This window comes from Bubalus kerabau, chromosome 21, assembly GCF_029407905.1.
Source record: "Bubalus kerabau isolate K-KA32 ecotype Philippines breed swamp buffalo chromosome 21, PCC_UOA_SB_1v2, whole genome shotgun sequence".
Classification (NCBI taxonomy): Eukaryota; Metazoa; Chordata; class Mammalia; order Artiodactyla; family Bovidae; genus Bubalus; species Bubalus kerabau.
Genome location: NC_073644.1, coordinates 10,454,021 through 10,466,631, shown reverse-complemented (window position 1 = coordinate 10,466,631; position 12,611 = coordinate 10,454,021). Strand labels below are relative to the sequence as shown.

The window sequence follows — 12,611 nt, the reverse complement described above, 5'->3', positions numbered from 1 at the left end:
GCTGAGACAGAATTTGAATCCAGGTGTAAATGACCATATATTCCACTTCTTCCTTTTTTTTTTTGTTTTTTACTATACAGCGTTTCAGAAGTTGAAAGGTGAAAATAATAAAATATAACACATTTATAAATCATATGGAAAGGAGTTAATATTACTAAAAATTGCAAAAATAAGCTACTCACCAAACTAAACACATTTACTACAAATATCCATTCACTGATGTGTATGTTTTGAAAAACAAGGATTTGTATTGACAAGAGCCAAATTTTACATACAATGTTTTTTTTAAAAAAAGATCAGAACACAATGTCTTCTTTCCATTCCTAAAATTTATATTCATGAGACTGATAAAAGCCTGCAAGCAGAAATTGTTAGTCAATTTTCAGTTACTAAAAATATTTTATTAAATAACTGATAAATAAGATTTTTACAAAACACATTGTATAGAAAAAGGTAAGACTGCTTGTGTTCCCAGGACTCCACACCTTTTGTTGCGGAGGCTTAGCATGTCTTCGGGATGGGTCTACACACAACTTGCTTCAAGGCTGGCTCACCTGTCCAGTGGCCGCCTGCTTCGGGGCAGAGCACCCCAGGGCGTTCATGAAGAGTTAAGCTGCTGCACAAGGTTTTCAAGACATTTCAAATAATAGGCACTTAGAGGGGTTTCTTCTGAGTCTGAGAAAGCTGAGACAGAAAGATCAGAGCACAGAAGAGCAAGTTTATTAAACTTCAGCACTGCACTGAGCGGCAGACACACGCTAGCCTATGTGGACAGAACTGTGTGGGGCTTCCAGTTCTATTTCAATCCTTGATGCGCTAGCACTGTAAGAACAGTTTTAAATTTAATATTCAAAATACATTCTAAAAATTACGACACTGTAAAATTTATCTTTAGTTAATAGTTTAGCCAAAGAATATAAACAAAAAATAATATAGCCCCATAGGGCTATATTATAGGACACTCACTACCTATAAGCCCAAATGAATGTCTTGCTTTTTTATGTACCATCCCTAATACATAACTCAGTTATTCACTACCGACAGACACTCATGGTCACAGCTAGGAAAAAAACCAAAGGGGGAAAAAAAAGCCAAACCCCCACAATCAAACCACTTACCACCAAAAAAAAAAAAATCGCACTTTATAGAAACACAAATCAATAACCAATAGACACAGAATAGTACGGGAAAGACACAGTTCAGTGTCTTAACAGAAAAAAGGTTTAGAGAATAAAGCTTGTTGAAAACTGGTGTCACTTAAAATGAAAAATGCCCTTCGAAAGGAAAACCCTGCCTCATACCATGATCACATCACAGGGCTGAGTGCGTGCAGGGACAATGGAATCTATTCTTGGAAGACTGTAATTCAGCTCCCTGACGTTGGATCAAAGTTTTCTGTTCAAGGTCAATTTTAATTGGGCCCAATTCTTATCACCTGAGAACACACTGCAGCAGTGGTAGCCACTGGCAGAAAGAAATTTGGTACAAGAAGAAAAAATGACTGAGAGAAAGACCACTGACATGTCTTAAGAAACTACTATGTCTCAAATATTCTCACCTATTACAGTATTTTATTACTGAAAAAAAATATTTACAGTGAAAACCATGGATCAAATACTGGCCCACTTTACAATGCCTTCACAAAGAAGTCTGCTTCCTCACAATGCTTTCACAAAAAAGCTCCTCAGACGTCAGTGTAAAACATCAGTGTAGGAAACTGCCATTCTGCTGTGAACTGTCCAAATATTTCATTAATCAGGGAAGTCTATATAGATTTCAAGTTTAACTATAATCTCTTTAATAATAAAACTTACTTTTCTTTGCTAAGGAATATGCTTCTTCCACTCTTCTTTTTATTGATGGATTTTTCAAAGTTGTTTTTGCCTAGAGATAATACAGAGCCATCCATCAATCAGGTTTAGTCCCATGTGCTTAAGAATCAGGACGGCACAGTACTAACTCCGCACTTGTGGACTACAGTATTCAACAAGACACTGCAGAAGAGAAGGAAGCACCAGAGAAGCCGGTCCGTCCCGCTGTGCCACCCACTCCCCTCCCCGTGTAACCAGGTTCTTCCTCTGCTGTCCCGTGCTCTTCCTTTCCTCCCCTTCCCCCACCTCTCCCCCAATCTCAATCTGCTACTTTCAGCTATGCAATCTTAGTTTCAGTGCTTCATTATTCCCTCAAGCCTCAGATTTCAGATCAACAATATGGAATATGAGCAGTTCGTCAGTTGCTCACGTATTTTTTGAGGGACTTCAAAATGCCCGAGCGTGTCCTGGGCCCTGGGGGTCAGGGGTGCCGGGGACAAGAGTGGCCTCTGTCCCCCTGTGCACTGACCCAGCCAGCAGGGAGGGCAGCCCACTGACCAGGGCCGCCCAGCTGCCTGAGCACCACTCGGGGACCCGCCTGCTGGTCACCACCTAGCAGCCAGGGACATGCAGCTATCTCTCTGAGGAGTAAGATGTCTGCCATCAGGAGAGCTGAGGCCAGAGAACCTGCCTGCCATTCTAACAGGGCTGGCCCTGTGAGAAGTGAGCTGACTTCAAAGCTCAGCAATGACATGTCTGGGAGAAAAGCGAATCCCACAATTGGATAAAAATTCACTGTCTGGCTGGATGTCAAGATGAATTTCTCCTGGACACATCTTTTAGGAAAAATGATTCATACTAACACTGCATGAGTATGGCAAATCTAGTTCTATTAACAAGGGAGAATTCACATAAGAGAAACACTTGGGACTGAGGCGCCTCCTATGGAAATGGTAACATGAGAGATTTCAACCAATGGTTTACTAATGGTTTGAACGCACAAAGGCAACACTGTCTTTGACTTTTTTTTTCTTGCTGACACTCCTCTGATACCCCGAGAAGCTTGGCGTTTGCCCCCCAGGGACAATGATTTTAACAACTGACCTTCTGGTAATTGTGAATGAGAGCCCACAGTGCGGCTGCTCCAATCCTCTGAGCGTTTTGATTCTCACTTTCCAGACAGGCAGCGAGCACACTAATGACTTTCTCTAATAATAAACACACAAAAAAAGAAAGGGTCAGACCCAGACAGTAGTATCAAATCTCAGACTAGTCAAAGATAGCCACTTTTCACCCATCCAATACATACAAAGTTGGCAAAAACAATCTTTTACATCATGTGATTATGTGGGAGGACAACCCTAAAACAAACTATTTTTAGAACAGGCGCAGAACCACAGAAGCCGTGGATGCTTAACTTTTTCATCCCTAATTCAATGAAGCCACCCCTCCAAAGACGAGAGGGCAGAAATAAGCAATTACACAATGAGTTTATTAATGAACTCTTTGATCATAGCTGACATTTTTACATGCAGGAAAACAGAACTTGCTCTTAAGATAAATTATAAAGCCATTATACGAACATATCAATAGCAAGGGCTGCTATAAAAAAAAAATCAAGAAATACCATATTAGCTAAGCCTTTTAAGAAAAGATTAAACATTTCAAAGGTATTTTTGTGTGTAGGTATGTGAGGTTATTTAAAGATATAACAACATATAAGATACACCCTCTTTGAGCAAAGCTAGCCAGAGTATGGAATCAAGACTTACAGATTATCTGCAGCAGCCTCCTCCTTTTAAAGTAGAGACGTCTAGCCCCAAGTAGACTGTCCAAGAGTTTCAGAGCAATACATGAACCCATTTTATTACTTAACTCTATCAAATTATTTTCCCTCTAAAATGAGTGATTTTTAAGACATAATGCATTCTTAGGGGTGAAACACTTGTTACTGGGAACTCTCTCCCTGTGCATGACTGAGGGCAGAGTCTGTGTGGAATCTGCTCACTGGCGAATATCCACAGTGCAAGTTTACTGTAAGGGCTCAATAAACTCTAGCTGGATGAAAGGTACCATAATGAAAGCAAACAAGAAAGCCTCTTGATGAAGGTGAAAGTGGAGAGTGCAAAAGTTGGCTTAAAGCTCAACATTCAGAAAACGAAGATCATGGCATCTGGTCCCATCACTTCATGGGAAATAGATGGGGAAACAGTGGAAACAGTGTCAGACTTTATTTTTCTGGGCTCCAAAATCACTGCAGATGGTGACTGCAGCCATGAAATTAAAAGACACTTACTCCTTGGAAGGAAAGTTGTGACAAACCTAGACAGCATATTCAAAAGCAGAGACATTACTTTGCCAACAAAGGTTCGTCTAGTCAAGGCTACGGTTTTTCCTGTGGTCATGTATGGATGTGAGAGTTGGACTGTGAAGAAGGCTGAGCACAGAAGAATTGATGCTTTTGAACTGTGGTGTTGGAGAAGACTCTTGAGAGTCCCTTGGACTGCAAGGAGATCCAACCAGTCCATTCTGCAGGAGATCAGCCCTGGGATTTCTTTGGAAGGAATAATGCTAAAGCTGAAACTTCAGTACTTTGGCCACCTCATGCAAAGAGTTGACTCATTGGAAAAGACTCTGATGCCGGGAGGGATTGGGGGCAGGAGGAGAAGGGGACGACAGAGGATGAGATGGCTGGATGGCATCACTGACTCGATGGACGTGAGTCTGGGTGAACTCCGGGAGTTGGTGATGGACAGGGAGGCCTGGCGTGCTGCGATTCATGGGGTCACAAAGAGTCGGACACGACTGAGCGACTGATCTGATCTGATCTAGAATTTTTTAAGAAATTTTAAGAAATTTAAAATCTTCTATAGGAAAAAATAAATAAAAAGCTGCTCCATAAAGTGAACTCTGTGCAGTAAAGGGACAGACAGAGAGGAAGGCAGGTGTGGGCGCTGCAACCTTCCCATCACCCACCCCCTCCTGCTTGACCACCTGCTCTGTGCTCTCTGCTTCTCCTGTACCATAACCTACAGGAGCCAGCCTACATAAATAGCTCTCTGGTGAAATTCATCATGGGAGGTCATTTCAGATGATGAAATTCATCATGGGAGGTGATGCGTGGCAGACTCTTAGGGAACAGCATCAACTGGGAGGCTGATTCTGTGTTCTCCATGGGAGTACCAGCCAGGGGCGTTTTCACACTTCGCAGCAAGCCCTCAGAACATATAACCCGTGGTCTATGTAAGCTGATACAACTCCTCTGACCAGTTACTATCGCTTACATTTTTAAAAGAAAGTACATATACAGGACAATTCATGTAGTGCCCCCTCTGATAATGAAAGTAGTTAAAAAAAAATTGTTTTACTGTGAAATATAACATGCACACACACAAAAAGCATATAAAACATTTTTAAGTTTAACCAAGAGGTAGGCCATGAACTCTCACAGAAACATATAGATAATCTCTTATTTTTACTTATCTGCTTGGAATTATCTGAGTCTCCTGGATCTGTGGATTAGTGTCTGATGAAAACAGTTCTTGAAATGTTTAGTGATCACTGCCTCAAACACTTTCTCTCACTTCCCCTTTTCTATGAGGACTTCAATGCACATGCAATCAGACTGCCCCAGTATGTCTACTCTGTCACTTAGCCTTTTTTTTTCCTTAACCCTTTATTCTTTAATCCTTTTTCATCTTTTTTTAGCTCTCTGTGCTACATTCTGGAAATTGTTTCCTGATCTATCTTTGAATGCTTAAATTTTCTCCTCCACTACACCCAACTTGCTGCCAGACATGTATACTGAATTTTTAATTTTGGCTATTGAAGTTCTGTAACAGTCTCCTGTCCAACAGAACTTCCCACAAGGATGGAAATATTTATATATCTGCAGTCTAATAAGATAGCCAACAGCCACCTGCAGCTAAGTGTGATAAATGAATTGCATATCTTAATTAATTTACACTTAAACACCTGTAAGGGGCTGACATTATCCTCAATAGTGAAGTTCTGTTTGGTTCTTTCTTCACATCTTTCAATTTTTTAGTTTCTCATTCCCTGCAAATACTTTCAAGCTTGTTGTTTACTTATCTAAATGCAGCATCACTAAAGTTGTTTTCAAATCTGTGTTTCACAATTCCTACATCTGAAGTCCAGGCAGGTAAGCTGGTGTTCTGCCCCTGCTGTTGCTGTTGCTCTTTCATGCTGTCATTTCCCTGACATGCCTGCTGCTGCTGCTGCTGCTAAGTCGCTTCAGTTGTGTCCGACTCTGTGCGACCCCATAGACGGCAGCCCACCAGGCTCCGCCGTCCCTGGGATTCTCCAGGCAAGAACACTGGAGTGGGTTGCCATTTCCTTCTCCAGTGCATGAAAGTGAAAAGTGAAAGTGAAGCTGCTCAGTCGTGTCCGACTCTTAGTGACCCCATGGACTGCAGCCCACCAGGCTCCTCCGTCCATGGGATTCTCCAGGCAAGAGTACTGGAGTGGGGTGCCATTGCCTTCTCCCCTGACATGCCTGGTCACCTTTAACTGTGAATTGGCTGATGCTTCTGAAAAAGTGTTTGTGGAGGTTCCCTGAGGCCTAGGATGAACCTGTCCTCCGCCCGTTAGAGGGCAGTGCAACTGAGGAGCAGCTCCCACCAAGCTCATGGGCCACTGTCCGTGTGTCTGTGGGCTGAAGAGCTGTGAGGGGCGGTCTGTGCGGCGCCTGTTTTTCTTTATCATTGCCTGGATGAGGCTCAGGGCACCTATTTAATTCTGATTCACCTTCTTCCTTTGTGGCTCAGCTGGTAAAGAATCCACCTGCAATGAAGGAGATGTGGGTTCGATCCCTGGGTTAGCAAGATTCCCCTGGAGAAGGGAAAGGCTACCACTCCAGTATTCTGGCCTGAAGAATTCCATGGACGGTACAGTCCATGCTGTCACGAAAAGTCAGACTCGACTGAGCCAATTTCACTTTTACCTTTTTCTAAGAGGTGAGCTCTTTGAGATTCCAGCTTAGTATCTGCAGGATGGCCCATAAGGCTTGAGAGAGTCTGTCCCTGAGGACCATCCCCTTCCCATTTGGCACTCGTGGACCAAAGCCCGAGCACACTGGCTGGCCAACGTCCTTGGAGTGGAAGAGACTTCTCCAGACTTCTTACCGTCCTGGGCACAGACTGCCGATCAAAGTTGGCCTGGAAGTTTCCCACTATCTTCAGTTATTTGATTTTTTTTAAGGTGAATTTTAATATATTTTACCTGGCATGTTTTTGTTTTGCTCAGAGGAGATCTGGTCCGACATGACCAGAAACAAGGCACCCTCTGGATCTGTTCACACAGCGGTCGAGCCCACTGCCCACTCCACTCCAGACCACCTAAACCTAAACTGGATGTTGGCTGCTGCTGATCAGAGTCACGTGGCCTTGCCGGGAAGACCTTCCAGCTGCGTGACTCAGCCAAGCGCCTTCCTTCCTCTGGATCCCCAGGTGGAAATGGAGGCCGCGCCTGGGACACGTCACGGAGAAACTGCACGGTCACTGCCTCCCAGCCACCTTGGAGGCCCCTCATCTCACGTCTGTGGGGCTGGGGAGGCTCCTTCTTCAAGCTCATGGAGGAGAGAGAACACTGCTGATGCAAGTGAAATGCTTAAAAATAAATCCTGAGTAATCCAGAAACGGAAGATGCAGGCTTCTCTCCTTCAGATCTTCCTGACCTTCTCAAAAACAAAAATGCAAAGAAGAAATGTCTTTGATCCCCAAAGAAGAAACGTATCCTGAAAAAGGTGATGCTACCAGGCGACCGCGGAGCGGGGCAGGCACCTCCCAGAGGCTCTTGCGTCCCATGAGGCAGGATCCTACCGCCACCGTCATCTCAGCAACGTGAGGACAGGGGGGCACAGTGAGGGAGGGAGAGACCGGGGAAACAAAGCCACCGACACTCCCGTCAATCCCTCTCCGGGAAGCAGGTGACAGTTAATTCAGGTGAGTTAAAGGCTGGCCGAGCTTCTAGAATCTTTCCCTGAATTTCTAACAATTCAATAATTATCATCAGAAAAATAGAATCATGACTATACACAATAATGTAATCAGTTTTCCACTTGGGAAATACCGTGTTTCGTAGAAAAACACGTCTAAGAAAAGATTAAGTGGAAGACATGAAAAGAAAAGAGAATTAATACATCTGGAGCACCTACCACATTCCATAGACAGGGCTGGACACTTGATGTGTTAAAACTGATTTCTACCAAAGTCAGAAAGAAGGGGTTCTTTTGCAGATGAAGAAACTGGACCCAGAGAAGCAGCACCCGAGGGTGTGGCATCCAGCATCGGATACATGCGGTCTAGAGTCCACCTCCCCTCTATTTTTTTTCTCTCGTGATAACACATCCCCTTATAAAACCTGAAATCACACAATCCTCACAGGAACAGCGTATGGCTGCAGAAACAGCGCTCCATTTCTCCTGTTTCAGAATTTCTGAGTCCTCACTGATCCTCGCCTCCCTCTGTCCCGAGGGCAGAGTGAGGTCGCTGTGGGGCTCCTGTCACCATGCGCTCGCGGGTCCTCAACTCTGCGGCCTGGTCACTCGCTCCATCTCACGTGCCCCCCGGGGGCCCACTCGTGATGGGCACGATCAGAGCTGCCCCGGGTACACACAGCGAAAGAGACAGAAACCACCTGACTCATGAGACATTCTGCTCTAGTGCGGGCACAGGAGGAATGCACGGATGTACACTGAACACACAGCGTATCAGCTGGTGGTGACTCTCCAGAGGAAAATAAAACCGGGAAAGGAGGCAGAGAGAAAGAGGGTGGGGGAGGCAGGAGACGGGCATGGGGAGCACCAACCACGCTGACAGGCCATCTGGAAAGGCTCCAAGGGCGGGGCCGTGCCTGCCCAAAAGCTCAAGAGTCAGAGGACCGGGAGGCTGGACCGGGGGAAGGAGGGGCCCAAACTCTCCCAGGAGCTGCCTCCTGCACCCAGTGTGGCCCTCGTGCGATGACCTGTGAACACCGGGCGGGAGTCATGCCCTATCCATTCCCACAGCCTCCGCCTCCAGCAGAACCTTGAACATGGCTGGTGCTGAATGACAACCAGGCGGATTGTCTATAAAACTACTCTGTTTTAACCTGAACAGAACGCTGTGTGGATAAGCATGTGTATCAATGGATTCGTGCAGTGCACGAGGAGAAGACTCACCATTAGCCAGGATCTTGGGCTTGTTGGCAGGACTGAAGCAGATGTTATGGAAAATAAGAAGGGGGATGGAGAGGCTGCTCTTATGCTTGAACCTGCTCATCTCCGTGAGCAGGTCTAGACAGCCGTCCAGCCGCAGGATCACCTGCTGCCCGTCTTCTTCGAAGGACATGTTCAGCAGCAGCTTCAGCCAGAGCACGCTCAGGTTACTCAGATGTTTGTTTCCCCCTTTTGGCAACGTCAGAGACAGAAAGTTCTGCAGGAAGTTACTCTGTGGATAAATGCGGAGAACATTACTTTACTTTCTCCCTGAGTCTTTCAGAATTACTTTCTGAGTCCCACAGAGATCAATTAACCAGCATTCTGCTCGTTTTCCTTTAAATTAAAGAAACTTTAATTTCTCCTTCCTCCCAATACCTTCCCAATACTCCATCGACACTGTTTCCAAGTAGAAGTGAAAAAGTAAAGGAGAACAAAATAGTGCTCAAATTTTAATTCCTACTAATCAATCCTTGACGATGGATAAAGCAACTAGTCAACTCAGTTATTTAGGATTGATCATTCAGTTTGGGGACTGTTTCGGGCATCTTGGGTTTTTCTCTTCCTGTCTGCCTTCTGGCAATTTTGCTACTCATTGAGAGCTATCCTACAGGGAGGAGAAAGAAACAAAACCCCAGTCAGTCTTGGACACCAGTTAATAACTGTGGTACTACCAAGGATATTTGAATCTTTATAGCTACAAGTGGTTTTTTTTTTTAAATCTGTGGATATATATTATACCTACTTTATCCAGCCGCTTATCATCACTGAAGATTTCTCATGGCTACATGTCATTCTTGTAAACTTAGAGCAAAGAAAGCTCCAGTACTTAACTGTAAGAGTCATTTCAACCTCCAAATAAAACCCCTTCCATAAACCGCACCAAACCCTGGACTATGTGAAAGACAGTGACTTACTGCCTAGAATAATCTATATGCAACAGGAAAGAAAGCATAAAGGTGTCATCAAGAAGCAGCCTGGGCCAGCATGGGAACCAGTCAGACGAGCATTTTGATCAGGGTACAGAAATAGGAACATTAACTTTCACAACTCTCCAGGACACCCATGTCTCTTCCTGTTTAACAATCTACTCGGGCTTATTTCTTGGGTTCCTCTACACCTGCTGCTGCTGCTAAGTCGCTTCAGTCGTGTCCGACTCTGTGTGACCCCATAGACGGCAGCCCGCCAGGCTCCGCCATCCCTGGGATTCTCCAGGCAAGAACACTGGAGTGGGTTGCCATTTCCTTCTCCAATGCATGAAAGTGAAAGGTGAAAGTGAAGTCGCTCAGTCATATCCGACTCTCCGCGACCCCCTAGACTGCAGCCTACCAGGCTCCCCTGTCCATGGGATCCTCCAAGCAAGAGCACTGGAGTGGGGTGCCATTGCCTTCTCTATACCTACATCAAGATTTTGGCTTGAATCTATAAAATAAATTTAGCACTTTTATGTAAAAGGACTCTGACTGTGAGAACAAAACAAGCAACAGGAGCCTTAGCCACCCTACCCAAGCACCAAGGAAACGGTCAAACTACATACACCCCATGCTGTCCTGCAGCTATCACTCACGTCTGCTCCCCTCTCACCCAAACGAGGGCTGGTTAGATTCACCCCTTGCCTTTCCCATTCAGCCAGGCTCTGCCGTGACCTTGGAGACCTGGAGCTGACAACGGTGATAAAATACACAGCAGAGTCTTAAATCGCAAATAGGCTCTGGGTATTCCCTCTTTCTGCTGGGTCTAAAGACTTGTGAAGAACCCACTGGCCAATGCAGGAGACACCAGAGATGCAGGTTCAATCCCTGGGTCAGGAAGATCCCCTGGAGTTGGAAATGGCAACCCACGCTAGTATTCTTGCCTGGAGAATCCCATGGACAGAGGAGCCCGGAGGGCTACAGTCCATGGAGTCGCAAAGAGTTAGACACGACTCAGAGACTGAGCATGCACACACACACAGGAAGACCTTTTCAGACGACTTCCCACACTGATTAGGATGCAAAGAAATATGCCATGGTAGACGGATATTTTAGAATCTTAATTGTATAACAGCATTTGTGACATTTTCTGGTAACTAAACAAGTTATTGCTGCTGCTGCTGCTAAGTCACTTCAGTCGTGTCCAACTCTGTGCGACCCCATGGACGGCAGCCCGCCAGGCTCCCCCGTCCCTGGGATTCTCCAGGCAAGAACACTGGAGTGGGTTGCCATTTCCTCCTCCAGTGCATGAAAGTGAAAAGTGAAAGTGAAGTTGCTCAGTCATGTCCGACTCTTCGCGACCCCATGGACAGCAGCCTACCAGGCTCCTCCGTCCATGGGATTTTCCAGGCAAGAGTACTGGAGTGGGGTGTCATTGCCTTCTCCAAAACAAGAGTTAGGGGACGGGTAACTGCAAGTGTCTAGGGCTCGTCATGACAGAGCAGCAGAGGGAAAACAACCTCACTGGCCATTACCTGGAGTGGAGCCTGATCGCACTGATATCAGAATACGCTGAAGTTAGCAGCCAGATCAGAGATTGGGAGTTGAAATACTTTAGAAAGCATTTTGTTTAACCTAAACATTTTTTAAGTGATGAAACTGAAAATAAGCACCAGTCAGTCACATGTCAGATCCGAGAGTAGTGCTTATGTTCCACTTGGAAATTCCTACTTCACTTCCTACCAACATGCTGTCCATAAGGAAGTGGCAGAAAGCACTGTCCCCTCACCCCCAGGCTGCGCTTTCACACATGTGGAAGGACGGCAACCACAAAAACTCAATCCAGGATAGTCATACACACATACACACACTCGACCAGATATCCAGCCATGTGCTAGGAAATAAACAGCTGAGGCTGAAGCAGGAGGTCCTCAATTTGCATGGAGTGAACGTTCCCACCATGGCTGATTTCAAGATACCACGATGATGTCAGCTGGACTGCAAAATTGAAAATGATCAACGAGACTCATGAACCAATGCTGAGTGAGTTAGCACAACATATCACTGAGAAAAGATCTTTCTTTAGTAAGGCTCTTTATTTAGAGATTGTACTCAAAGTGTATTTTTTTTTTTTTTGAGGGGGGTGGTTGGGGTGATGATACAATAGAGGAAAAGGGGGCTCAATTCTTATGAGAGCTGTCAACTTTTTCAATTTATCTTGGCCTTCATGTAAATGAAACAGAAACACTCAAATGCCTGTGTACTATTAAGTAACAATAACCTGTTCATAATCAGATTTTAGGGATCTTTCAAACTAGGGATTCTGTTTATATACATCTAAATACAGTCTAACTGAACATGTGTAGTAGATTTTGTTTAAACCAGTCAGCCTCCTTTAAAGTGCCCTAAGTTAAAACCAGTGATTAGAATTCAAGTTTTGGCACAGGAGTCCCAGAGGACTGAAAACTCACCTGTGTCTAAAGAAGTTAGGTCTAACCTGGGGAAAAAGGGCCGCAATTTCAAAAATCATTTGACAATGTCAACTGAACTGAAATTGTTACTTCTCAATTTGGTCTGTTTTAAGACCAATATATTACTTTTGGGATTCCCTTGTGGCTCAGACAGTAAAGAATCTGCCTGAAATGAGGGAGACCCAGGTTCGATCCCTGGTTT

At 44.9% G+C, this 12,611-nt stretch overlaps 1 protein-coding gene across 3 annotated transcripts in view; it reads right to left on the bottom strand.

Annotated features, from left to right (window-relative positions):
• Nucleotides 1–310: 310 nt before the first annotated feature.
• Nucleotides 311–12,611, bottom strand: part of RTTN (rotatin) — a 116,168-nt gene continuing 103,867 nt past the window's right edge. For all 3 annotated transcript variants that reach the window (XM_055559764.1, XM_055559766.1, XM_055559765.1), the window contains 4 exons: nt 8,992–9,259; nt 2,916–3,019; nt 1,815–1,884; nt 311–684 (listed from right to left, as the gene is read on the bottom strand). In XM_055559764.1, the coding sequence (XP_055415739.1) occupies nt 599–684; nt 1,815–1,884; nt 2,916–3,019; nt 8,992–9,259 (528 nt within the window). In that variant the 3' untranslated portion in view covers nt 311–598. The remainder of the gene's footprint in view (nt 685–1,814; nt 1,885–2,915; nt 3,020–8,991; nt 9,260–12,611) is intronic.